The following is a 27,011-nucleotide window of genomic DNA, read 5'->3' as shown; positions in this document are numbered from 1 at the left end:
TTGCCCCTGACTCATGGTAGCAAGTAATAAATATTTTTTCAATAGTTCTTCAACAAGTGAATGGATAAATGAATGACCTCAATTCCAAATTGAATTAGGATGCAGAGATTTATATGCCGAATTAATAAAGTCTGCACTTTAATTTATGGATAAGGAAGTGCTCACGGCTCTGGGGTTGGTTAGAGATAATCCTCTGTGCTTCTTCAAATGCACTGTCTAGGTGTTCCTGAGTGTATGTTCCCATTTCTCTGTTTTCACTTGTGTAGCCTTTGCAGTCCCTCCCACCACTCTTGGGGACTTCTTTCCTCAGGAACCCGCCAGGGCCATTTTCTGTGTCTGATGATTTAACAAAGCCACTTATGCTTTTGTTTGTTGAACCAACACTTACTGAGGGTCTGTTTCTTCCAGAGCCTTTGGGAGGCATGAGGGCCTAAACAGAACCATACAAGCAACTTCTGTCTTTGTTTTCACTACTTTTTTTCACTTCTTTCACAACCTAGCTCAGAAACCAAGCAAACAGAACCTGCAAGGACCTCAAGTCTCTGAAAAGGCATTCCCAGACTAGGCATGTGGCTTGTATAGGCTCACTCAGTAAGGCCCCAGTGCCATGGCAGTGCCTGGCAAATGGTGAGCATTCAAAAAATGCTTGCTAAATAAATCTAGTTGGTCACGCAACACATACACATTGAACACTTATTAGGCACCAGGCAATAAGGCTGTGATGATAAACAGGGACCCACGTTCCCTGCCCTCAGGGAGAACACAGCCTACAGCTGCACAGTCCAACAGACCTCTCCAGGAGAATGGAAATGCTCATCTCCGCATGGTCCACTGAGGCAGCCCGGGCCACATGCGGCTTTCGAGCCTTGGTATGTGGCTGGTACAACTTTGTAACTCAATTTTTAATTTTAATTGATTTAAATTTTAATTTAAAAACTGAAGCAAGGTAAAGTATGTTTTCATTAAAGATAACTTGATTGTTTTGGTGGGGCTACATTTTCCTTTAACTGTTGTATCCCCTATTAATCTTTATTGTAATATACTTGTCTGGTATATGCAGCATTTCTAGCACCTCATAATATTTTGTATTATATGTTGAAATGATAATATTTTGAATATACTGGGTTAAATAACATATTAATATCATCAATTTCTTTTTGCTTTTTAAAAGATGGCTACTCAAAAATTTAAATTTTTATATATATGGCGTGCATTATATTTTTATTGGATGTTACTTATCTAGAAGAAAGCAAAAGAAAGGAAAAAAATAAGCAAACAAATAAATAACTAGGAAATCTGAAGAATCGTACAAATTTAATCATTCTTTCTAAGTTAAAACCCTGTAGGGTACCATATGATGCAGCAATTTTACTTGAAAGAACTGAAAGCAGAGTCTTAAATAGATAGTTGTACACCCATATTGATAGCAGCATTATTCACAATAGCGAAAAGGTGGGAGCAACTCAAGTGCCACTGATGGATGAATGGAGAAACAAAATGTAATATATCCATTCAGTTCAGTATTATTCAGCCCTAAAAAGGAAGACATTTCTGATACATGCCATGACATGGATGAACCCTGAGGACATTATACTAAGGGAAAATAAGCCAGCCACAAAAAGATAATAATGTATGATTCCACTTATATGAGGTACCCAAATAGTCAAATTCATAGAGACAGAAAGCAGAATGGCGGTTGCAAGCGGCTGGGGTAGGAGAGAACGGGAGGTGCTGTTTAACAGGTACAGAGTGTCAGCTTCGCAAGACGAAAAGTTCTGAGTGGATGGTGGTGACGGTGGTACAAGAGCGTGAATGTGCTCAATGCCACTGAGGTGCAAAAAAATAAAAAATTAAAAAATACAGCAAAAATACATGTTCTAGGGTGAACATTTTAAAATGGCAAGGGAAGTCAGCAGATTAAACGGAAAAATGGCCAAGGAGAACGAGGAAAGATGTGTTAAAGAAAGACAGTTTTGAATGTGGTGTTTTGGTGGCCTCTGAATCTCAACGAAACAGAGCGCTGTGTGTTTTCAGAGAAGGCTTGGGTAGAATGGCATTTCAGGGACATTTTCAAAGAGGAGAGGACCACATTTGACTGAGAAATACAAGTGGTTTCTGTGCGGTGAGAAACGTATGAGAGATTTACAGTCAGTCTAATAACTAGGGCAGAGTGAAGACTTATAAGCAAATGCAGGTAAGCAAGGATAGGAGGCACTCAAGAGACATTCTGTGAAGATCAAACAAGGCACAGATGCTCAAACAAAGGTCTGGGCCATGGTCAGGATCACCTCCTCCTATAAATGGTTCAAATAAAGGCAAAGACGTTGATGATCATGTTGAACGAGATTTAAATTTGCCATCTGGAATCAATAATGTGATAAGTCACGGTTATTCATTATCCGCTCAATGTGAATTAGTTGCTCAGATTACTCAGCTGCTTCTGGAAGAGTCCCCTAGGTCTGTCTTCCCCATACAGTGGCGCTCTCTACTTCACCAACTAGGTTCTGCCCTTTTCAGAGTTCTTCCGACTGCCACTCAAGCCATAACCTCACTTCTGGGGTGAGCGGCCTTCAGGTGTTTCTTGTTTCCTTATAGTCTCATGGCTTCTCTCCTGTCCTTCAAATCTTATCTGGGAATTTTCAGTGAAATAATAGGACAGTTTATATGATTGATTACCGTATTGCTCAGCTCAAATGACCTGCATTCACTTTAGAAAGTTTTCAGTTACGGAGTATGTAAGTATATCAGTTACAGTTGATTAAAATGTTTGTGGTCTTTTCTATGAAGAAAAATAAAGTTAGGCATCTGTTCCTTGGTTAGAAATACATGTTCATTGTTTTCTCTGTGGGAAAATCAGGTATGACTTAAGACTCCTTTCATAAGAAAACCTGAGGATCACCTATATTCTATTTCTGTGGGCATTTTTAATCCTTTGTTGATATAAGTGCCATTTTTAACTAGTCAAAATATGCACTCACCTAGAATGCTCCATTCCCAAGTCATGTCAGATAAAAGTGTAGTGACTATTATATTGACTGAAATACACACACAGAATGCCCTTTGATTCAACTTTCACAGCAAACTCAAATTAGCACAAGGCTAATTACGTTGAAAACTGCTTTGGTCTGTGCTGCCCTAATAAAGATCTATCATATAGTTCCTGAAAGTCCATTTTTATTTGCATTACTTTCCATTTTAATTGGAAATTCCTGTGACTTTTTTTTTTTTTTTTTTTTTTACAGAATATTTAACATGAAAGCCTGCAGTAATTTTTGGCTAACGAAATTATAAGTCTTCTTCATTTTCTCTGCTGGGTGAAAGAAACACATTTATGCTGTGTAAGAATCAACCCAGATAAAATTTCTCTTTTGCAGTTACACAACGAGGCACACTGCTTTATGGTGAAATCGACTGTAATGTAACTAAAGATAATATTTGTCCCATGCCACCTACAGACACCACGTTTCAAGAATTCAACTGTATGCAAATAAATCCTGTTCTGTGTGCTGTAATCACGTGGAGGGTGTTTCAGGGAGATGTTTTCATGTCTGCACTTTAACTGTGTGCTGTGACATGGCAATTTCTCTTACATTAGCTACTTAGGGTTTCAGAATTGTTTCTTTTGCATAAACACAGTTTTAAATTCAGTGTTAGACAATGAAGATTTAAGGTATTTGTGAAATAATGTGGCATGGCTGTGTTATTATTCATTTTCTAGCATAAATTCTACTAGCTAGCAAACGAAGTTCATTCAAAAATGAACTCTTCGGTACTTCTTTAATGAACAGCCTGTGTGTAAGTCTTCCATTTTGGGGATGGAAAGATGCATCTAAGATACTTTATTTCACTCACTAATAAATATTGTTCTGAAACTGTAAATCCAGAGAAAGTTGGTTATTTCTTTAAAGAGAATTCATTAGCATAATTGAGAGAGCCAAGTCTTCAGGAAAGCTGTTTTAAAAAAAGCAAACATTCCAGAGATGGATTGCCTGGGAGGCTGAAGCAGAAAATTGATAGCTTAGAACTAGAAAATGGGTAAATATGAGACTTTGTTGATACCAACTTGGGCCATTTGGGCATAGAATGTGAGAAAAGAATATTTTACTTATTTTTTCATCACAGCCCTGTGGACTGTATTGGGCTGGATGTAGACCACAGGTGTGCGTTCAAGTCTCAACTCTGCTATCTGTTCGCTAACCAAGTGACCTTGGCCAAGTCACATATGCAGGGCAATGGGAAATGCTTAGGCTTTGCTAGCACTCAGACTTAGATACAGGGGCACACTTGTCAATATTTAACAACTGGTTCCCTGGGAACCAAGCAAGCAAGTAACCGACCGCGGTTTGTAATGCTTGCTTATCTCCATGGTATAAATACTCACACCACTCAAAGCTACCCACATGACCTCACTGATGCAGAGGTGGGATGAAATGTACACAAGCCATTCTCTTCAGCTATCTCCCCAGATACTACAAGTTGGCTCCAGCAAGCCATTGCCTAGATTCCATTTATGGCTCCACCAGCTAGTATATGTGGCCCAAGGCAAGTTACTTAATGTCTCCATTTTTTTATTTTTAAAATGTTGACTATAAACAAATATTACAGTTAAAGTAGTGACCCATCACTACTTTACACAGAAAAAGACTGAACTTAACTCTTTGAGAACCTGATCTGTATGTATTTTCTTCACATATGAAAAGTTATATCTAACGTCAAACCACTACATCCTGGTCAATCAAATGTAAATAAATTTGTTAATTTAGCAGTTTTATAGACCCCTCTGAAAAAAAAGGGTACATGTCCTTCTTCATCTCTTCCTCCATGCTACTGCCTGGAACCACCTTAAGCCCTGAGTCACACAGAGCTGAGAAATGAGGTAGAAAGAACTTGAGTCTTTGACAGTGTGGAGAGCTATTGTGACCATGGACCAGCTACCTGGACTTTCATGTGTGAGGGTGAAGTAAGCTTCTGTATTGTTTTGAAAAACAAAAAACACAAAGAAAGACAAAAACATAAACATCAACAAAACCCAACAACAAACCTTACAAGGTGGTTTTGAGGATTAAGCAGAAGGCACTGAGTATGAAGCCTGAAATCGTAGGTCTCGAATAAACATCAATTCCCTGACTCGATGACTTAATGATTGTGTCTTCGGGTCTGTCTGTCCTCCCATTCACAGACAAACTCTTTGAAAGAACAAGTCTGCATTTGTTCTAGTCTCCCTCACTCCACCCATTGCTGTCGTTTTCACTTCCAGAACACCTAAGAATTTCTCTGTGATGACCAGCAGCAGATTTTTCTCTGGACTCCAATGGACATTTTCCAGTGCTTATTTTATTTGATTGCCCTGTGGCATGGGAGTCCCTCCTCCTCCCGACTTCCTTCCTCTCTTGTACTCAGAGGCACAATGCTGCTGATTCTCACAGGATAGCTTTGACTGATGTTTCCCAGGCTCTCATTCTCTGGTTACTCATATTGTTTTTTGTTAATGGTGGGGATTTTCCAAGAACTCATCCTGACCTTTTCTCACACCCCCGATTCCTTTTGGGCAAGCTCATTATAACCATGGCTTCCATTCTTATCCAGTCATTGATGATGTAAAAGGCAAGCCAGCATCCCAGATCCTCTGGAGTTCCAGGCTTGTAATGAGTCCTGTTTATTCAGCACTCTTGACATTGCCGCCTCGGATCCCATAGGCCACATTATAATCAACATAGGTATGACTCAATTTATCATGCTCCTCACTAGAGCTGTCCTTCCTCCTGTGTTCCCCACACAGGATGCCCTATTCATCTCATTTCTTAGGCTGGAAACCTGGGAGCCCTCCTCCTTTATCTCCCATATTCACTCACACAGGCCTATTCTATTTGGAAATCCTTCTGCATTCCATTTCCTTAGCTTCCTCTCCAATGCCACTGTCTTAGTAAAGACCCTTAGACCTTCATCCTTCCATTCTTTTTTAAAGTTGATATACCACCTGATTTCCCTATCTCCAGTCAATTCCTCTTCCAATCCAGACTTCTTCTGGAAGGATTTTTATAAAATGTAAAAATAGATCACATCATGTTTCGCACTCATTTCATTAGCTTCCAACACCTAGTGCATCAAGTCCAAGCTCCACAGAGGGCACAATGCCCTCGCTGGTTCTTGCTCATGCCTACTTTTCTGGCCACATCTCCTGCTTCTATCTAGTGATGCCTGTGTTCCAGTATTATTCAACCACTAACCTTCCCCTCAATAGGCCATGCTTTTTCTTGTCTTTGCCTCTCTGGGCGGGCAGCCCTTTCCCCTTTTCTTTCTTTAAGGGTCCACTCAAGTCCCCCCTCTTCCATGAAACCTTCCCTGAAATCCTCACGACACCTTATACATAATTCTCTCAAAGCCTCTCTTCACACTGTATTATAATCATCTGTACTTCTTTTCTCCCCCAGCTGAAAGCAAACGAATTAAGGATAGTGATGCCATATCTTATGCACCACGGCATGGTCAATCTCAAGCACAAAGCCGGACCACAGAAATGTTTATAGCAAATTGAATGTATCAACTTACAACGCCTCCTCAGATTCCTTCTGTGCCCCTCTGTGGTGTCAAATGGGATAGAATCAAGACTAGAGTTGTCTTCTTTTTTAAATGAGAGATAACTGACATACAACGTTTTATTATTTTCAGGTGCACAACATAATGATTCAGCATTTGTATGTATCTAATTAACATCCATCACCTCACAGTTACAGTTTTTTTTTTCTTGTGATAACTTTTAAAATCTACTCTCTCAGCAACTTTCAAATTTGCAATACAGCATTGTTAATGGATAAGAGCTTTTGCATGCTACGAACAGGTTAGGATGATATGCATTTTCAAATTTGATTCTAACTGGAATCATGATTCTCAAAGTGAGAACAAAATATGCAGAATATTATAAAACAATAATGTCCAAAAAATGATGGGCTTTTCATAATCTGCCTGCTAATTTCACATGCTTAATGTTGCCCACCAATAATTAAAACAATGACAAATGAGGCCTTCTCTTGTTTGTTTTTCAAGGTTTTTGACAGTGTATAGGAACCATGGCAAAAAGCACTATAAAAATAGTAATAGCATAAAGAGAAACTATGTTAAATCTGCATCTGCTTGAAAATTGGCATTCAGTAAATGAGTAACATACAAGAAAGAGAACATGCTATTTCTGCACAGATGGGAGAATTTATTCATTGTCTATTTAACTTTTTTTTAACCCAAATGACTGCATGATAAAGGTCTGAAAATGGAGGTGCTATTGTTGTTTTAGGACATTTCAAAGAAGCAAAAAACCCAGTCAAAAAGTAAGAATCAAGGGACTGAGCTGGCAAAGCAGATGTTCCACCATTTGCTGAATTTCCAATAATAAATTTCACCTTTTGAGCAGAAGCAAAAAATAACATTGTTCTTCTTTACCATCTTACGAATTATGTAAATGAATAAAACGTCTCTAACTTTAGGGATGCTCTGATGTTAGAAATGAGAAGTATGCAACTTCATTTTCAAACATTTATTGTCATCTCTACTGAAAAGTCTGTTTATTGGTCCACTAGGACTGTTCTTTACTTAATTGAGTGGATTGAAAGTGTTCTTGGAAAAATTGGAACAATATGGATTTAACAGATGGCGTCTCTATAGTCTACCTTGTAAGCCTTCCTAATATATCTTTTTCTAAACAATAATTTATGCAACACCTTTCTCTTTGAGAATTCTTCTTTGTATTTTATGCTGTGCTGCTTTTTAATATCAAGAATTCCTTGACTCCAAAAGGAGTCCTTCTTCTGATAAGATAACAATACTTTAAAACTTAGTGGAGTGTTTATGTAAAATCTGTGGAATGTAGCTGGCCATTGTTTTTTCTATTTCTTTTCTGGGGAAGAAATTGAGTCATTAAAAAAATCAAGATCAAATAGATAATTGATGATATTGGAAACCTGCATTCTGATATTTTGTCTATTTATCATTGTACCATCATATATTTGTAATATTCTTTACCAACCTAAGTAGCCAAATTTAGCAGGTCATGTGATATGATTTAATATGGGTTTCCAAGCTTAGTGTCCAGAGGCATATGCTTTGCATTGTTTTGAAAAAATGGCTATGCTTACCACAGCTTTTCAAAAAATGATATCAGGCTACGCATATTTTCTTGTGACTTACTCCTGGTTTATCAAAAAAAAAAAAAAAAAAAAAAGCAGGTGGAAACAACTTTCTCCCCAAAAGAAGCTAAATAAACTATTGGACAATTTTATTCCACAGTCTTAATCCCAATTAGCTATATGCTCTACTGAGCAACTCAGTCCAGACTAAAGCTTAAACTTTGGAACATGATTCATTTGGTCATATAATGAAATGTGAGCCATTGCCTGTGTGTGTGTGTGTGTGTGTGTGTGTGTTCATCATGTACTCATGGTAGAGCCATTTCAATAAAGTAATAATGACAAATAGAATCATAGACATAAAATTGGAAAAATCTTAGGAATGATCCAAACCTCTTGTCAGTCTTCCTGACAGATGATTGCCCAACCTCTGTACAGTTCTCTCTGTACAGTTCTACTAACATCATCTCATTCTTTCTAGTCTTGGGGAGGTTTCCTGGTTAGGAAGTTATTTCTTATCCTGAGCAAAAACTTATCTCTGTAATTTTCATCTTAGTGCAAGATTCTTTAAACAACGATTTAACCAGCCTTAACTAACTAAAACTCAAGGTCCTGGGAGATGCTGTTCTAACAGGGAATATTTTTGTCTACAATATTTTTTCCCCCCTAAATTCTTTGGTTTCAGTCACAAGCAGTGCAATAGGATAGGGTAGATTGAAGGGCCAGCACCTAATACTGATCTCTCGTAGCTGGGAGATGGACTCACTATAAGCCAGAGGCTGTGGTGTGTATTGTCTAGAATCCAGCAGGCAGGACAAAAAATCTGAGCAGAATGAATAACAAATGATACAAAGAAGTCCAGATAGGAAGTCACAATAGAGATGTTTTTGATATCTTAGGCATGGTTTTATCCAAGGATGTATATATTAAGACTAGCATCAGACACTGAACATGGTGATATTTATGACTACATTGGCAAAGGTTATCTCTCAGTTTTGAAACCCAGACTATTTTCACAAATAACAGATTTTCTCAGGGCAGGATTCATGTTCTTTGAAATGATGAGGGGCCTAAAAATTTTCCCCAATAATTTGAGCTCTATCTATTAGTTATCCTTGACTTCACTTTCTCATAAAAATCAGAAATATTAACAAGCTGTGAATCAGTTGAGCAAGTTAGCTCCATTAATAAAGGGAGTTTCTTATAATCCTGATGGCTAATGTTCCCTGCCAAAGATACCGTTTCCTTAAAATTTGTTTCCTACTGTTGAAAAACATTTTATTAAGCAAGAAATAAAATGATACTGAACACAGTATCAAAGTGACTAACACTTTGCTTTGGAAGAAAAGTTAGGATGGTGGGACACTGGAAAGAATGAATGAAGAAACGTGAGTTCATGTCCTGCCTCTTTCTCTACCACCCCTTAGTATCACCTTGGTCATACAGAATATTAAAAGCTAGGATATGCAGGAACCTTAAATAGGCATCTGGTTTATCATTGGCCAATTTAGTTTTTCCCCCTGAACTATAAAGCTTCTTTAATTAAAAAAGCCAGTATCTACAGGATCACAGCATAGCATTTTCCCTCAAGACACAATAATGAAGTAACCACATTTGTGAGGAGACCAGGCACTTTCTTGCCTTCACTTTGTTTTTATATCCATGATCAGGCTCTAAAAAACACACAAAGGGAATGTAAACAATAACCTTTAAGAGGAAAGTCATGCAGTTAGGAAGTTGACCAGCTGTCTAATATAAATGCCAAGGCTGGGAAGGAGAAATGAGAAAGGGACATAGGCTATTTATACACATTTAGATTAATACCTATTTTTGTTCTTTTATTGAATATACTGACTGGAAACACATAAAATGCGTTACCAGACAAAAGATGAAGTTGAAAGAAGATGGTGGTTTGGCTCAATGTGTCTTTATGTTGGCAGCTCTCACAGATCATAGAATAATGGTTGGTGGAGACTTGGGAAGATTGGTGGGCATAGGAATATATGTCAAACTAGAACTTTCTATGATTATTGGCAATTTATGGGCATTGGGAGCTGGAAGACTGCTCCTATGCAAAGATTTACTTGGTAAATGAAAATCTATCTTATCTCACAATTTTAAGCCAAAAGCCGTGTAATGAAAATATAGAAATGTAAAAACTTATTTTTTGTATTAGTTAGCAAATATTGACCCCCTACTATGTGCAATGGCTCCATTCACTTCTGGATACATATTAGAATTTAGAAATAAAATAATTCTTAAAAATTTTCTAAAAAAAAAAAAAGATTCTCCTCTTAAGTTAAGTAGTCAGTACTGTCCTGAAAAACATCAACTACATACATGGCTTTGAGAAAACTGAAATTCATAGGTGTTTGGGGAAATAAAATGGCTGTCAACTATTACAGCTTCCATATTTTAAAACTGGTGGTTGCAAGACTTACCTTTTAATAGATAATCATGAAAAAATAGATAACATTTCATTTCATTTTTTTAATAGGATGATAGAATGAAAGGAAATGACTGATGTGAAAAGTGAAAACGCCAAATGCATTCATTTATTTTAATTCATTTAGTATCAATCAATTCAAGGACCATAAACTATTACTTTGAACACTGAACTGCAAACAGATGTTTTTTTAAGTGGAAATAAAAGCAGGGTGTAGAGCTGAAGCCAGTTAGTCACAACCTTACCTGACGCTGCTTTCTGCTCTTTCTTCTCCCCCACTCTCCCTGAAACGAGAAGCAGGGTGGGCCATGAGAACATGACGCAACTCGAACGAAAGCCCAGCGGTCAGCAATTTCCAAGCACAACCACCGCTTCCCCCGTGTCCAGCTGCTTCCAGAGGTGACCAGGCGCAGCTGAGTGGGGTGGAAGGCGCTCTCCAATCAACTTATGGGAGAAAAAAATACATGAGTGTGCATCCAATATGATGTTGGGTTTTAAGAAAAGTCTTGTTATTAAGAATCATTTACCCAATAATAAATCTACACCTTGCAAATTCCCATAGAACTGTGGGCGGTGGCAGGGAAGGGCGGCGGGGGCCTCTGAATAAAATAAGACCATGGCCTCTTACAACAATTTAGGAAGCTAAAGGACAAAAAAATAAAGCATGAAATGAGATGTGCCCCCAAAGGTACAGACTGCTTAACGATATGAGAGGGTAAAGTGGATGAAGCAACTATTTTAAGAAAGGAAGGAGTGCCCGCCTGTAAAGTTATGGAGAAAGTGGGATTTGATTTGAACCTGGAGAGATAGATGTGAATCGGGGAATTTTAAATGGGAAAAGGGCTGATTCTTGGCAAAGGAAAAAGTGCGGGCGATGGAGGACAAGGCTACGTGCGCAAGAAGAGTCACGTGTGGGACTTGCTTTAGGAACTTGGAGGCCAGCAGCTTTGGATAAGAGAGTTGCCCTAGAGATTGGGCAAGAGGTATAGACTGAGTACAGCAATGGGAGTGAGAGGAGCGGAGGGGTGGGTGCAGGAGACCAGGAAGGCAGATCTCACAGGGGTTCCCAAAACGTTAAGTGCAAGGGGGAAGGGAAGGTCAGGGTGAACGGTCATGCAGGTGACTTGGTGGACCGATGCAGTTCCGGGAAATGGTACAATGTGACAGGAGCATGGGAATGGCAAGTTCAGTTCTAGACATACTGAGTTTGAAGTGCTCCGAGGACGTGGAGCTTGGGTGAAAGACCAGAGCTGAAATGACAGATGCAGGACATGTCCATCTTGAGAAGGTGGCTGGAGCTGAGGCCAGAGATGGGAACGTAAAGGCGGAGAACGCAGAGGGCTAGGCTGGGGATAGTGGCCAAGAAAACAAAAATGCTGCTTTTGTTTGTACTTTATGACCACGGGAAGCATGAAGAAGATGCAGAGCTCTGTGGAGATCGACAGAGTGAATGGCCGTGTGCCACAAAATGAAGATTTAGGAAGTAAGGGGATACCAATAGCACCCGATGCTCCTAAGTTCACGTGGTTGTTGCTGGATTGTGAGAGAGCAGTTTTAGCGGAGAAGGGGCGGAGAGGACGTGAGGGCCTGAAGCGTGGTGTGCGATGAGGAAGGGGAGGCCAGGAAAATGGCTATTGTTCATGAAATCTGACAGCAAGCAAAGAGTGAGATGGGACAGTAGCTTGAACAGGAGTAAAATCAAGGTTTCTTAGGCTACAGCTAAGGGACACTCCAGCATGTTTTTTAAAAAGTATGTTTTTATTGATTTGAAAGAGAGAGGAAGGGAGAGAGAAAGAGAGAAACATTGATGAGAGAGAAACATCATCGATGGGCTGCCTCCTGCACGCCCCCTACTGGGGATCAAGCCCGCAACCTGGGCTTGCGCCCTGACTGGGAAGTGAACCTGTGACCTTCTTGGTTCATGGGTTGATGCTTAACCACTGAGCCACACCAACTGAGCCACACCGGACAGGCACACTTCAGCATACGCTTAAATAAGAAACTTTGCACGAGGGGAAAGGTGTGTGTAAACACCACTGTTGTGGTGAAAGCCTTGGTTTTGTCATGGGTAAGCCAGGGCCACCCTTCCGGCCATCACTATCAACATTTCACAGAAGGGGCTAGTTACTGAGAGTTTATGCAAAACATGGAAGCTGCATGTAAACTAAGTCTGTCTGCTAGCACTTCATGTCTTTTTAAATCCTAAAATATAAGGTGGAAAATACATAATCTTTCCCTTGTGCAGCTGCCAAAAGTGTAGAATTCATTTAACTGGTATCTTGATTAATGGCACATTCTATTCACTTGGGTGATTTCCAGAGGACTTGTTGGATGCAATTTATTTGAATGATTCCAACAGATAAATGGCAAGAATAGTCCATTTAAAGGTTTCATTCATTACCAAGTATGATGGGGCACCTCCTCATTTAAGTTTCCTTAATTGGAAAAGCCACTGTTTACTATTTGATTATACATTTTTGTATACCAGAGGCTTGAAACATTTTCATGAATTTTGAAAAATGTTATTCAAGTCCTGAATTATAACATGCTTAAAGAAAAACATCTCTTCGGAGAGTCTTTAACTTGTATACGAATGAGTCATAAATCCTGGAAGTACACAGTGAAAGCACTGGAGATAAATAATAGGGTGCGGCAGTCAGGCTTCAAGGCGGCCCCAGTGATCCTGTTCTTTCCCCTCCTGGTGTTCATTCGTGTTCCTGTGTAGTCCCCTCTCACACTGAATTAGACGGACTTGTGCAACCAATAGGAGCTTGCAGAGATGATGGAGTGTGACTTCAGGGGTTGGGCCTTAAATAACATCGTCCCTTCCATTTTGCTGTCTTGGACAACTCCCTCTGAGGGAAGCAGATTATATGTTGTGAGGACACTCAAGCAGCTCTATGGAGAGGCCCATGTGACCAAGGAGGAATGAAGGCCTCCTGCCAGGGGGCACCAACTTAACAGGCACATGGGCAGCCCATCCCCCAGCCTCGGTCAGACCATCAGCTTCGGCTATCACCTTAGCTGCCACTGCACAGAAGACCCGGACCCAGAACCATGCAGTTAGCCACTTCAGAGTTCCCTGCAGAAACCGTGTGAGATGACACATTTATTGCTGTCCTCAGCTGCTGAGTTTGGGATAAACTGTTATAGTAATAGATAATTAATATTTACTGGGTAACTATTGTGAAAGTTGGGTTAATTCATCACTTAAATATAATACAAATACAGTGACACTAGTTGTGTCAAATCAATTGGTCTCCCTGACTTTCTCCTCTGTAACGTGGGGATCAGACCTACTTATCTGAAATGTTGTGAGGATTAGGTAATGTGAAAATAATTCCATAAATAATACCAAGAGCCAGCAAGAAACGGAGGAAACTCACACAAAATATTGGGGTTCGATGCTTCAGAAGGGAGGCTAGAAGGCGTTGCTAATAATACGTGTGTTTTTTCCACTGAGACTGCAGTTCTCTGGGCTGTATGAAAGGGCTCTGTAAACTGTAGAGGGCTATATAAATATTATTTATTCATTTTATTATGCCATTAGTTCTGTTATAGGAATCAACTTAGATTTCTATTCTTCATTACATATATACTAAACTTCAAATTAGAGAAATAAAAACTAGATTAAATAAAGACAATATTAAAATGACCAAGGGACACAAAGATTCCATTGCTTAACTAGAGATGACCCTGTAGATTCTTTTTTAGTCTCTTGATCTTGCTCTGTATGGGTGACTTACCTCTCATATCTCAGTGTTCACTTTCATGAAAAGAGAGGCCTCGGAGACTTTTCTCTCTAGCTCTAAAAACTATCTAGGTTTTAGGGCTACTAGAAATCCCCATCTGTATCTACTGCACTACAGCACATGTCCTTAACTTAAATCATTACATCCCCTACAAAACTGCTGATCTTTAGAGTTATCCCCCTACTGCTCAGGCATCCAGTCACGGAACCCAAGAGTCATCAGCCCCTCCCTTCCACTCATCTTCCACATCTCATCTGACTCTCAGACCATTACTTTCTCTCTCTACAGGACCTTTCAGATCTGTCATCCCCCATCTCACTGCCATGGGCCTAGGTCATGAACTTGATATTTCTTCAACTTGATATTTCTGATTATTTCTTCATGAACTTGATATTTCTGATATTATAAAATAATCCAGGGTTATTTTCTACAGGTTCCTAATGGATTTCATTGGCTTTAGGGATGATTTTTCCACCCTTGTCATCTGATCTCAATCAACTATAGATAAAACCTCACATTCTCTAAATATAAAATTTATGACCCTGGAAAATTTGGTCATGACTTATCTACTTTCTGTTACTATCCCTCGGGCACCATTCAGAACATTTACCAATTAAGCCAGGAATTAGGCCTCCTGGAATGTCCTGCCATGTGGTTCCTGCCTATCAAAATCCTACTCATCCTTTACAGCTGAGCTCAGAAGCTTTTACATGGTGTCACCTCCCTTAACTCCCCACTCCTGGCAAAATTAATCACCCTTCTGTGCTCCTAAAGCCCTTTATTTAAACCTTTGTCATGGCACCAACTCCAGTGTTTGGTTCATAATGAGATGCTGGTCTGTTTCCTCAACTAGACTGTGGCCTCCTTAAGGGCAAGGGGTGTATCCAATGTGCCTCTGTCTCCTGAGGCCTCCCGGTGCCTTGAACACAGATGCTTGGGATGGAGGACACACAGAGGGTTAGGAAATGTCCCAGCCTTCCTTACGGTGCTAGAGAACATGAAGTAAATTTTAGTATTGCTACCCCTCAGTGCAGGTACAACCAAGAACAGAGCTTTTGCCAGGTATTTCCATTATAACTGATAACCTAGAAAGCTATTATATTAGAGAAGTAGGTGATAAAATAACAGAGAAGCTTTCAGAATAATGAACATGCATTTTGCCCTAGTGGTGTTTTATTTTAGCACAGATTCTAGTTTAAACACAAAACATTAAAGAATAGTTTGCAATTTACTTCTGTTTAAACCTCAATGCAGCACTCAACCTGTGAGGAATAAAAATGGAATTTGCAGCGTAAAACTTTTCTTTGGAGGAAATTTCTTTAATTGAACATTAAAATTCCACAGCTCAGGACTATTTACTTATACAAACTGAGTCTTGGCATTTTAAAAAGCTATTTTAGACTTGAAGTTGTTGATATCGTTCCACGGAGAAACATTAGATATATATCAATTTATAGCACATTTCTGTAGTTCAGTATGGAAGTAGTTCCTTCATCATAGTGATTATTTCTGATCTTCTAAAACCGCAAGCACACAAATGGAATCCAATGTATCTTACCAGTAATGAGTAGGGTGGGAAATTTGTAGCACAATTACTCAGTATCTTATGTCACTTCTAATAAAAAGGGAATTTTGTGTATACATACATACAGATTTATATATATACAGATGGTGTGTATACATATATGTGTATGTGTATACATATATGCATATATGTGCCCATACATATACTTGCATTACATAAATGTATATGTGATATATGTATATATATGGCATTTTTATACTCAGATATAGTCTCGTCTCCAAAATACACTCACCCTTCTACCTGCTTCCATCTTTGTATAACACAGCATGTCATGGAGTCTTACCAAGCTTCCCTCAAAGCACTACCAGTTTCTCAGTAGCCAACTCTGAGTTTGCGTTCACTTGTAGGCATTTTATTTGCCCTGCTCTGAAAGGTATTATTAATCACATCCCGTTGCTAGGATACCTGAGTGTTCATTTATGTCCGATGTTTCTTTGGCAAAATGCACTATAAAGAAGGCATAGAATCATGACAAGGAAAATTACTATGCACATGCTACTATTTAAAAAAAGGCAATGGTGGTAAGGGAGTAACATAACTACCAGATAATAGAATGCTAACCCCCATGAATTTTTTAATGTCATTTTTGTTTCATCTAGATATGAATGGAAAAACATTGCCAATATTTTTGGGTAATGAGAGTCTGTAGTACTTCTATACTTCTGAGTCAACTAGGAAAAGTAGAAGGAGGTAGGGTTTAAATTCTTTTTCCTTAGAGGAACTCATAGAGAAAGGGGCTTTAAGATTTACTCACTTCATTTTTTTATATCTTTATTGCTGAGAGTATTATAGAGTCCCCATCAAAAAAAAAAAAAAAAAAGATTTACTCACTTCAAATGCCTCAATTATAGACTGAGTAACTAGGTTACAGTGCTAGTTGATTTGCAGATCCAACCTAGAACCCAGGTCACCAATATTGCTATGTTTAGCTATTTTAATGCAAGACTTATGAGAAAAGCAGTCTTCGGAATATGCTTTTGAGTAATAAAGGGAAAAAATGCCTTTATCCATATTTTAAAATATTATTGCTGTTTTGGGTATTAGTATACCAAAGATTCCTGCTTATCAATTGTAATGAGAGAATATGAATATATAACATCCATCTCAAGGTTATCTTAGTCGATCTCTTCCCACAGGAGACAGCTTGTTCTAGTGAAAGGAACACGGGCCTTGGAGTTCGCTGGACTGACTTCCCATCTTAACTAAGGGCACCTGTGAGCTACGTAATCCCGGGAACAAAGCACAGAGTATCTTCTCATTACATGTTCTTTTGTTCTCTTTCTCTCTTTCTTGTGTGTGTGTGTGCATGTGCGTGTGTGTGTACACAGACATATCTATACACAAGGTATCTGTTTCTCAATCAATCATCTATTTCTGAAATGTCAACTGAAATCAGAAGCAATTTAAGTTTTACTGCAATTATTGTTTCTAAGTGATATTAGCAGAGTGTCGTTATAATCATTCTAATAATAGTAGCTAATGCTTATTAAGCAGTGTCTTTGTGCTCATAATTGTTATTGGCATATAAATTCATTTTATCTTCACAGTATTATGAGGCTTTGCAAACACTGTACCTATTTTCAGGTTAAGAAAACTTGGTATAAATTGGTTAAAAACTTTGCCAAATCACTGAACTACTAAGTGGCAAATAAATAATGAGAAGACAAAAGAATAGCTGGGGTAAAAGGATAGGAAGGAGCGTGGCTTGGGATACCCATAAAGCACATATGATCAGCCCCTAGGTTTTGAGGGCTACATGAATAAATTATTTTGTTAAAGATATTTCAACAGACCTTTTAAAGCTGTTTATTATTTACCAAATTATTTGTTTCAATGAATAAACTCGTTTTAACAGCTAAATACCTAATTGCAATGTTTCAGGAGTAGAATTAGAATGCCAAAAAAAATGTTCAGACTTATAATTTTTTTTTTTAGTAGTTCAGTATTTAGTTAGTACCTACTAAGGATTGGGTACTCTAGTGACACTTAAATATTATTTAATTTAATCTTCACGATAACCCCCCGGAGCAGATGATAATGACCTTCATTTTCTAGTGGAGAAAGCAGGCTTGGAAGTTTTTTAATAACAGGCACAAGGTTCCAGTCAGTGATTGGGAGGATTAGAATACGAACCCAGAGGTTTTTACGTTTTCTGAGATTATTGGCTACAGTGATTAAGGGCAGTTCTGTGTAGTGGTGAAGAGCTCAGGTTTGCAGCTCTACTACTTAATGTGGGATATTGGGCACATCATTAAACCTCTCTAAATCATACTGTATTTATCAGAAAATGGAGATAATACTAATTCCTACCTTACAGGGTCATTGTAAGGGTTAAATAAAATTATGTGTTTAATAATGTTTTGAGTGCATGATACAATCATGTTTAGAATGCTCTCACCTCAGTCCTGGGACATAGCTACATAGTGTATTGTTAGGTGGCCTCTCTTTATGAACATTCTATGTCAGGTGGTCCCTAGTAACAGAGGATAATTATTAATATTCTCAAGGTCATTTACACAAATATTATAAAGTTCAGCCTTTGAGAATTTTTTTTTTAATCCTCACCTGAGGATATGCTTAGAGAGAGGAAGGGAGAGACAGAGAGAGAGCGAGAAACATCGATTTGAGAAACATCAATTGGTTGCCTTCTGCACGTGCCCTGACTGGGGATCGAACCCACAACCCTTCTGTGCACAGGACAATACTCAACCAACTGAGCCACTCCGACCAGGCGAGAATTTCTTAATATCATCTTTATGATCATTCTGTCTCTTGCCTTCCCTTAGAATCTCTAGGAGAAAAGTGGTGTTCCATTTTAGTGAAATCCTTTCTTCTCAACCTCATGTCGTAACTCTTTCCAAATACAAATTGGTTTGATGAAACACAAATTGACATGGCAGTTTCTCTCCAATTATGAGCTAGATGACACAATTTTAGAATCCAGCGCTTGTGGTTCAAATCCCCATGCACATTTTGTAGTGAGCAGCTGCTATGCAACTGTCAACAGTCTGATACGGTCTAAATAGAAAGGGAGAGCTTTTCTAGAAATCAGAAGACCTGGTTGCCAGAAGTTACTCCTTGCAACAAATAGTAGGACCCTGAACAAATAAGTTGACTTTTCCAAGATGTAATGGTCTCTTTAGTTAGATAGGTAAAAACTATCTTTAAACAATACCAAAAAAACCCCTTTATAAACATAGATGTGTGAGGATTTTAAATATTGTACTGTATGGCAGAAACAGAGAAGTTTAGGCCAATTTAAAGACCAACTAATCTGAAGTGGTCTATATAAATCTGAAAACCGCATAGTTTCTGTTTGGTCAATAGTATGAAAGGCAGAGGATTTTATTTTATTATTTATGCCTGTATTTTTGCCGATGTTGAGATAGCACTGGCCTCGGCAGACACTGTATGGTAAGCCTCTCATTGCCTCCAGTAAGTTTAGATAAACTCCACTTGCTCTTCTATCTGTTTCTATTTGGTTAGTTGATATGTTGCTAGGCTGTATAGGCAAAGAGAGCCATCACGAGCACACTGCGTGCGGTGAGCCCCACACAGTGTGTACTGAGCTACAGAAACTGGCCCTTCAGAAACATATCGATACAGATAGATCTGGGCCTCCGAGGTTGACCATCTGCCTTGGCAGAGCTGACACTCCATCTGCACTCCCCAGCCCTGGGGTCTGCCATCCGTCATAGTGTACAGAAAGCTGAGAAGAATGGAATGCTCAAAGATTTTTCCTGGGCTGACTACTCTGCAAAGAGGTAGTAAACTCAGTAAGAGAAACAATATTCTCATGTTGTCTTGGAAATTCTTAAGTACAGAATTTCTTCCCACTTAGATCCCCTTGACAAGTTCATAATCAATGTGGCAAGCAACAGTTCCTTTCAGATTCCCAACATTGGCCTGAGTGATTTAAATCTTAGATTAAACCTTCTGATATTTAGAACCTCATTCTGAGGCAGTCATTTGTTGGCAGAGAAGTTTTTTGGAAGACCTTTAGATGCTGAAGTCAGATTGGCCAAAACAAACAAACAAACAAACGAACAAACAAACCCACAAAAACCACCACCACCAACAAAAGTGAATTGCCAGGCCTTAAATATTTCTGCAAATGGGAATGCTATGCTTCAGCTACTGACCAAAGTAAGGATGTGTGCATTTGTACTTTCCTTTTCTAGTAAGTTAAGTGTGAATAATTGTTTTTAAATGATATAATATTCTAAATTTCTTTGGAATGTTCATTATGTAAAAAATAGAAATAAGTTATTTTGTAAAACAATATTTTCATAATATCTCCACTCATTCCTGTGCTAGAACAATATGTTAAGAAGTGGAGTCAAATTCCCTTTCCATTGAATCTGTTTAGGCCTCTGTAAATTGCTTAACTCATAGAATATGTGAGAAATGTCAGTTTTTAGGGGCCTTGAGAAACAGGCAGCTTCCACTTCCTGAGTCTTTTAAGACTTGCTCTGAGAGAAGCCAGCCACAATGTAAAAATTCAAACTATGCTGAGACCACCATGCTGTGAGGAAGCTCAAGCAGCCACACGTGGAGGCCACAGAGAAAGGGAGCTGCCTGAACCTTCCATGACCAGCAACTAGCTGTTCCAGCCATCCCAACCCAGGCTCCCTATGTGTGAATACAGAAACTATCCTTAGAGGACAACATGTGGATTAGAGACAAACAGCCCAGCTGAAACCTTTCCAAATTCCTAACCCACAACTGCAAGCAAAATAAATGTTTGTTGTATGCCATTAAGTTTGGTATACTTTGTTACAGAGCAATAGATAGTAAAAACAACTCCCTTTCAGTTTCCATAGTGAGAATATTTATTGGTACGCCTGTCAATATATACTAATATATATTAATATTTTTCCCCTTAAAGCAGGACTCATCTAGATTCCTCCTTTCCTACATGGTTTGTTCAACTATACCTGTAAGTAAGTTCTATTATCTAGCATTTTAGCATCTAAACCTATTTCTTTTCATAAAAAATAATAAAACCTGTCATTATAAGGAGTGTGGTAATCTATGTACAATCGACATAGATTAATATTTTGATTTTATAAAGTGTTACAATATTACCCTATGTCCAGGTTACCAATCAGAAGTAAAGTGGAGACTTGCCAGTTATTTAGCAACTCAGAATTTGTAAACCATCAAGTGGGCCATCCATTTGAAACAACATTTAAATATTCACTTAGGCTTCAAAAACTTTATCATTTATGTTAGGAATTATATAGAATCCCTCTGAACTCAAACAGTGAAATGACTCAACAGCAATTTCTGCTAAATAATTTATAATTATCTTATTTTCCCTAAATAGATTTAATTTGAAAGGATAAATTAGTAGAATCTACATTGAATTAAGAGCTTTAATATTATTTAGGGTTCCTCTGGCTGGTGTGACTCAGTGGTTAGAGCATCGGTCCTCAAACCAAAGGGTCGAAGGTTCGATTCCTAGTCAAGGGCACACACCTGGGTTGCAGGTTCGATCCCTGTCCCGGTGGAGGTGTGTGTAGGAGGCTATCAATTGATGTTTCTCTCTCACATTGATGTCTGTCTCTGTCTCTCTGTCTCTCTCCCTCTCCCTACCACCCTTCCACTCTCTCTAAAAATCAATGGAAAAATATCCTCGGGTGAGGGTTAACAACAACAAAAAATATTATTTAGGGTTAATTTTCTGTATGAAGGCAACAAGGGGCAACATTTCATTTAAAAAGGTAATGACACGAGTCCCTTCAGAATCTATACTTGTAAAGTCCGAGTTTGTTCACTTTAAATAGCAGTTTATCTGACTAGCAGACACACAGTCCTGCCCAGCTTTTCATCTGGAGGAAAGGACCACAATTCGTTGCTCTCTCTCTCCCATGCTCTTAATCATCACCTCATTAGCTTGTGGAGGAAGCTGGTGGAGGCCAGAGGTGAGCTGCATTTTATTCTTTGAGAGGTCAGCAGAGTTTTCATTCAAGCAGGCCGCATGTTTTTCCTTTTTTATCTTTAAAAAATCCTCATCTTACTCATCGTTTCCTTCACATTGACCCGCATCAAAGGGCTGGGTCTTAGGCATTCAGAGAAGCTCCTGTTTCACAGGCCGAAAGGAAAACATAAGGAAAGTGTGCTTCAGTCGTTAGATTGGTGGATATTGATTTATTGCTTTCAGATCAGATGGAGCAGTGTACTTTGTAATCTTATAAAACCATCCTCTGTAAACCTGGTTGACTACCTAAGTTTCCCAGAAAAGTTGTTAATTATCTAGTACATTTTATGTGCCGAAGAGACGCACTGACACTTGGATACTTAGGAGAAAGCGAAAGAGCCAACGTTGTTGAGCGCCTGCTACGTGACGGGCAGGAAGCTGGGCATCTCATGCAGTGACGCTGCTGTAAGGACTAAACTAGACACTCGCTGTCAAGAGAAGAGCTGTAAAGAAGAGGCTGTAGACGGGCTCAATGGATGTGGCCTCCAGCAGGGACCAGAAAAAGGCCTTTACAGTGGTGCCTTGGTTTTCAAACGTCTCCATTGGCGAAAATTTCGGTTTACAAGTGCTGTAAACCCGGCAATAAATGCTTCGGTTTTCGAACCCGCCTCGGAAGCCGAACATGTCACATGGCTCCGCTGAGGGCAGGTCCTGAGGCCCAGCTGTCGGCTGTGGATCCCTCGGTTCTGAACGTTTCAGAACTCGAACAGTCTCTGGAACGGATCACATTCAAAAACCGGGGCACCACTGTATCTAATAATAGAGAGAGTGGGAGACAGTTCAGGAGGGAAGGGAAATAAATATCACATGGACACCTAAAAGCAATAAGCTATTTTCTGGAAAAATCTTTTCTTGTTATTCAGTGTGAAGTGCTCAGGAAAAGCAAGCCAGGCACTGACACAGCGCAGAGGGTAGCTCCTCCTGACACAGTCCACCCAGAAAGAGAAAGTGGAGCCCAAGAAGGGAGTGGGGACACTGAGGAGACTCTCCCAGCCTTCTTCGGCTACTGGAAGCTTAGATTTGCACAAGACTAAGAATCTGGCATTCCCAGGGGAGGGGAGTAACTTTCTCGCTTGATTGACAGAGCTGAGTGCCTACCTGAGTGCCTACTCTGTGCTGGTACCCAACCCTCCTCTCACAGGGCACGGATGAAACAAGACTGATGTAAACCAATCAGTACGGGCTCACCCCTCTTGCTTTAGGTGGTTGTTTGACATTTCTGGCCAATGACATCTGAGATGAATTCTGTTGAAGAATTTCATTAAAAGGTTTTCCCTGCCAATAAAAAGAGACAGATGGGAGAAAACATCTGCTTTTCTTTCAGTAGATGTCACAACTGGGTATGATGCCTGGAACATGAGGACAAAACCTACAACACACTGCAAGGAAAAGCAAAGGGAGCACATCCTAGGTTGATGTCACTGAGGCTCTGAACTGATGTACCATGGAACCGCCCCACCTCAGGATTTCTTGGCTATCTAATCCTTTTTTGTTTAAGTCAGAGGTTTTTAGTTACTTGCAACTGGAAGTATCTACATTCTACACAAGCCAACCAAAAATATTATTCTATGTTAAATAAACTTTTAATGCTAAAATGATTATTTAACAAAATATTCTATGCTAAATAAGTCAGAAAAAAAGCCCGAAGGAAAAAGCATTGCCTTAAAGTTAGTCCAAGGAATTGTGTGGCTGAGACTATTCCCCAGCAGGAGCTGCACTTTAGAGGGCCCACTCTTGCCTATTCCACACATATCACCTCCACATAAGGGGAGAAGGACCGGATGTTTGCCCACAGAGTCCATGCTTGAGCTAGACCATGCACTGAATACCTGGGGAGCCAGAATTCTCTGGCCAAAAATCCTGAGGCCCTGGCATTTCTGTCTGTACCTTCTTCCCAACTCAGATCTCTAGGTGGGGTGAGGTGAGGTGGGGTAGGGGGGTGGGAGTGGGTGGGGGGTGGACCGGACTGCACGATAGGTGTTTTATTGGTGGAGCACTGCACGGTGTTTAAAGGATGCCTGGGACTCTGATGTGTCTATAGACTGATCCTAACACATGTGCATGAGGCCCCTCACAATGCTGGAGGGGCTGTGATGGAGTGACTATAATTGAGATAGAAAGAAGAGGGGCCTACACCAGTTCTCTTGCCCCAGGCCCAGCAATTATAGGGGAGGGTCTGTCATGGCACAAACACCGAGGGCAGTTTCTGTAAGAATGCACGGAAATGACGGGCACCTATACACTGCCTCACTGAATTCTCATAACAGTCCAAGGGAACAAAGAGAGAGGTATTTTATCCACAGTTTATAAATGAGAAAACAACAGAGGCTCAGGAACTCGCCCAAGATTACACAGTAAGTGTTAAATCCTGGATTTGAATCTAGGACTTTCAAAGACTACACTGTTTACTGCATATGCTCCCTCAAATTTTCTGTGATGTCAGTTTAATTTCTGTGTAAAAATTGAGAAACACAGATTATCCTTTTTATTTGTGCAGTCTCCAGTTTCCTATCTCAAAAACACATAGCAATGCCTATTCTAAGGGGATAAAATAGAAATAAAATTCAATCAAATCTATTAAAAAATGAATCACTTTAAAATTTATTTGTATATTAAAAATCAAAAAAAGTTTTTTAAAAATACTAGCCTGCTATAAAGTAAATAAAGGGGGATGGAGTTAGCCTTTCCTCCTCACATGGTGTTATAGGATGTAGTTCTACTGTCATTTGTATAAAATGTTCTCTGAAGTTGTTTGGAAATGGGTCAATTCTATTCTTTTTCCTTTGTTGTGCAAAATATGGAAGTTTTCCCCCCATTAAATTATCTGAACTCGCTGCTTACATAGCCCCAATCTGTCATTTTAATTTTAAATTCCTCAATACACTATTTGTTACAGATTTTTAAAAAGAAGTTATGAGGTGATTTGCATATTATGTCTTTTTAAAAAAATTTTAGATTTATCTTCCAGTTGAACCAATTATAGTTAAATATAGGTGAGGGTGGTAGAGGGGGGGTCAGGAGAGTTGCGGATCTTCACAGCATAGCTTTCCATCTTTCCTGGGGTAGCCCTGGAAGGAGGAGACGCCAATCTCACATGTGCATGATCCACTTACATTCCTGAGGACACCGAAGAGATTTCTCCCAGAACCATGAGTATGTGAGATACACTTTGGGGTGTGTGTGTGTGTGTGTGTGTGTGTATACACTCTGTTGTGACACTGCCAACTATTTTAGGGAAAAAAAAATCAAGTCTGAGCATTAATAGGAAGGCTGCTCTCAGTTCTTCAGAAGTTGGTTAGAAATCCTGGAAAAGTGGTAATAGCTATATATAGAAAAGAGTCATTTCACAGGGTGAAAAAAAAATGTTTTAAAATCCAGATCACACACTCATAATAGCTTAGCCTTACAGTGGGAAAAAAAAAAAAAAAGTAGATTGTGAGCTCTGCCATCATTTTCACAGAGTCAGCACGATGGGGCCAGGTTACTGTCTCTGTCATCCCACAATATCCAGCCATTTGGATGTCACCATGGTTAACACAGGGACAGCCTGTGTTCCCAGTGATTCAGAGCAGTGACATTTTTGAAAAGTACTATTTGAACTTTGAACAAAATGGCAAAAGGCTAGCTTCAACTCAAGATAGTTCAAATCTAGATTTTGTTCTTGGCATCCAATTGATGACCCCACGGATGGGTAAATTATTCATCTAAAGAAATGTGGTTGGTGCATAGTTTTTATTTTTTGCCTTTTCAGAAATATCTGACAGAATTGCCTATGACACCATAAACATTTGTAAGAAGCATGGGTTGTAGAGGTTTCTTCTGTTAAACTGATCATGCCCCTGATGCTGATGGGCACTTCCATTCTCTGGATAGTTCCCAGAAACTCACTTAATCCCATATTCAATAGGACACTGCTTGGGGTGAAGTTGGCACTCATGGGTACATGCTTCACCCTACAATTCACACACAGTTTGAAACAAATTGCCAGCAGTTCAGGGCAGGAGGGAAAAAGGCCAGACCTGCTGGGCTATTTGTCATCTCCAACATTTCAAACATTTGTCATCTAAACATTTCAAACATTGCATACCACTTTTCTAGCAGGGCACATGGGATTACATATCCCCTGGCAAGATGCTTAGTTTTGGTGCTTACAAATAAGAGCTTTAATGTATAAACTTCAGGGGAGAGAAAGAAGAGTCACCACCCAGAGCTTTTCTTCCTGTGTTTTAGTGAACAAAAACTCTTCAATAAACATCTTAGTATTTCCCCTTTAAAGCTGGGTAATTTCATATAATGGAATTAAAATACATACATATTAAAGAAGTTTGCTGGGTAAAGAATATCTCACAGCCAGCTACATTTGGTCTGGATTTGGGCTGCTTTTAAAGGGATGTAAGGGTCTTTGAGGTATTTTTTTTTCCTGAAGTCTGAAAAATCAAGAATTTTAGGACTGATTTTTGTCATTCTGGTTTCTTTTATAGCCATTGTGTAAAAATAAATGTGTATGAGAAAGACTAATGCAACAAGAAAGTTTGTTATTTAAAACAAAACAAATGGCAGCTACTTTTTGCTTTCTAGAGGGGTGACAGAAGGTCATCTCTAAGGAAACTGGTGCTTGTACGAAAATTTCCTGTTGCCCTAAAAATTTATGTTGGTTATGCAAATGAGACCTCTGAGATAGTTCAGTTGAAAGAAGGTGGAGAAAAGAAAAGGTGGATTTTCTGTAACGAAATAAGAGGAACTGTGGAGTTGCTCACAATTTTTTTTTTTTTTTTTGAGAGGGCAAATGACCCTAACAAAAGTAAAGGGGTAAATAGTCTAAAAAGGGAGGGGCAGACTGAGTACATGAATATGGTGATGAGTTGGAAGCTAAGGAAGAACACCACCAATTAACAATTCCCTGCTTAGGAAATGGTCACCAAATGTTTGGAACATCAAGAACTACCTTTAATATTAAGTTGTTTCCAATTCTGGGCCGTGCTGAACTCCATTCTATTAACCCCCCACATCAACGAAAGGTGGTCAGGCATAACAGTGCTGTGTGAGGGGGACAGAAGATCATGAAGCATGCTTGGGGTGATACAGGCTGGGAGAATGTTTCCTTTGAGGAGATAAAACATGGGGTAGG

The 27,011-nt window shown here is 39.2% G+C and overlaps 1 protein-coding gene across 3 annotated transcripts in view; it reads right to left on the bottom strand.

Annotated features, from left to right (window-relative positions):
* CHST9 (carbohydrate sulfotransferase 9) overlaps positions 1 to 27,011 on the bottom strand; it is a 194,744-nt gene that overhangs the window by 94,906 nt on the left and 72,827 nt on the right. For 2 of the 3 annotated variants that reach the window (XM_081148295.1, XM_081148296.1), the window contains exon 3: positions 10,809 to 10,847. The exons of the other annotated variant lie outside the window; for it this stretch is intronic. In XM_081148295.1, coding sequence (XP_081004421.1) covers positions 10,809 to 10,847 — 39 coding nt within the window. The remainder of the gene's footprint in view (positions 1 to 10,808; positions 10,848 to 27,011) is intronic. 3 annotated transcript variants of the gene reach the window in all.

This window comes from Miniopterus schreibersii (assembly GCF_964146895.1).
Source record: "Miniopterus schreibersii genome assembly, chromosome: 10".
NCBI lineage: Eukaryota > Metazoa > Chordata > Mammalia > Chiroptera > Miniopteridae > Miniopterus > Miniopterus schreibersii.
The sequence above is the reverse complement of the archived record's forward strand: the minus strand, read 5'-3'. Positions and strand labels throughout refer to the sequence as shown.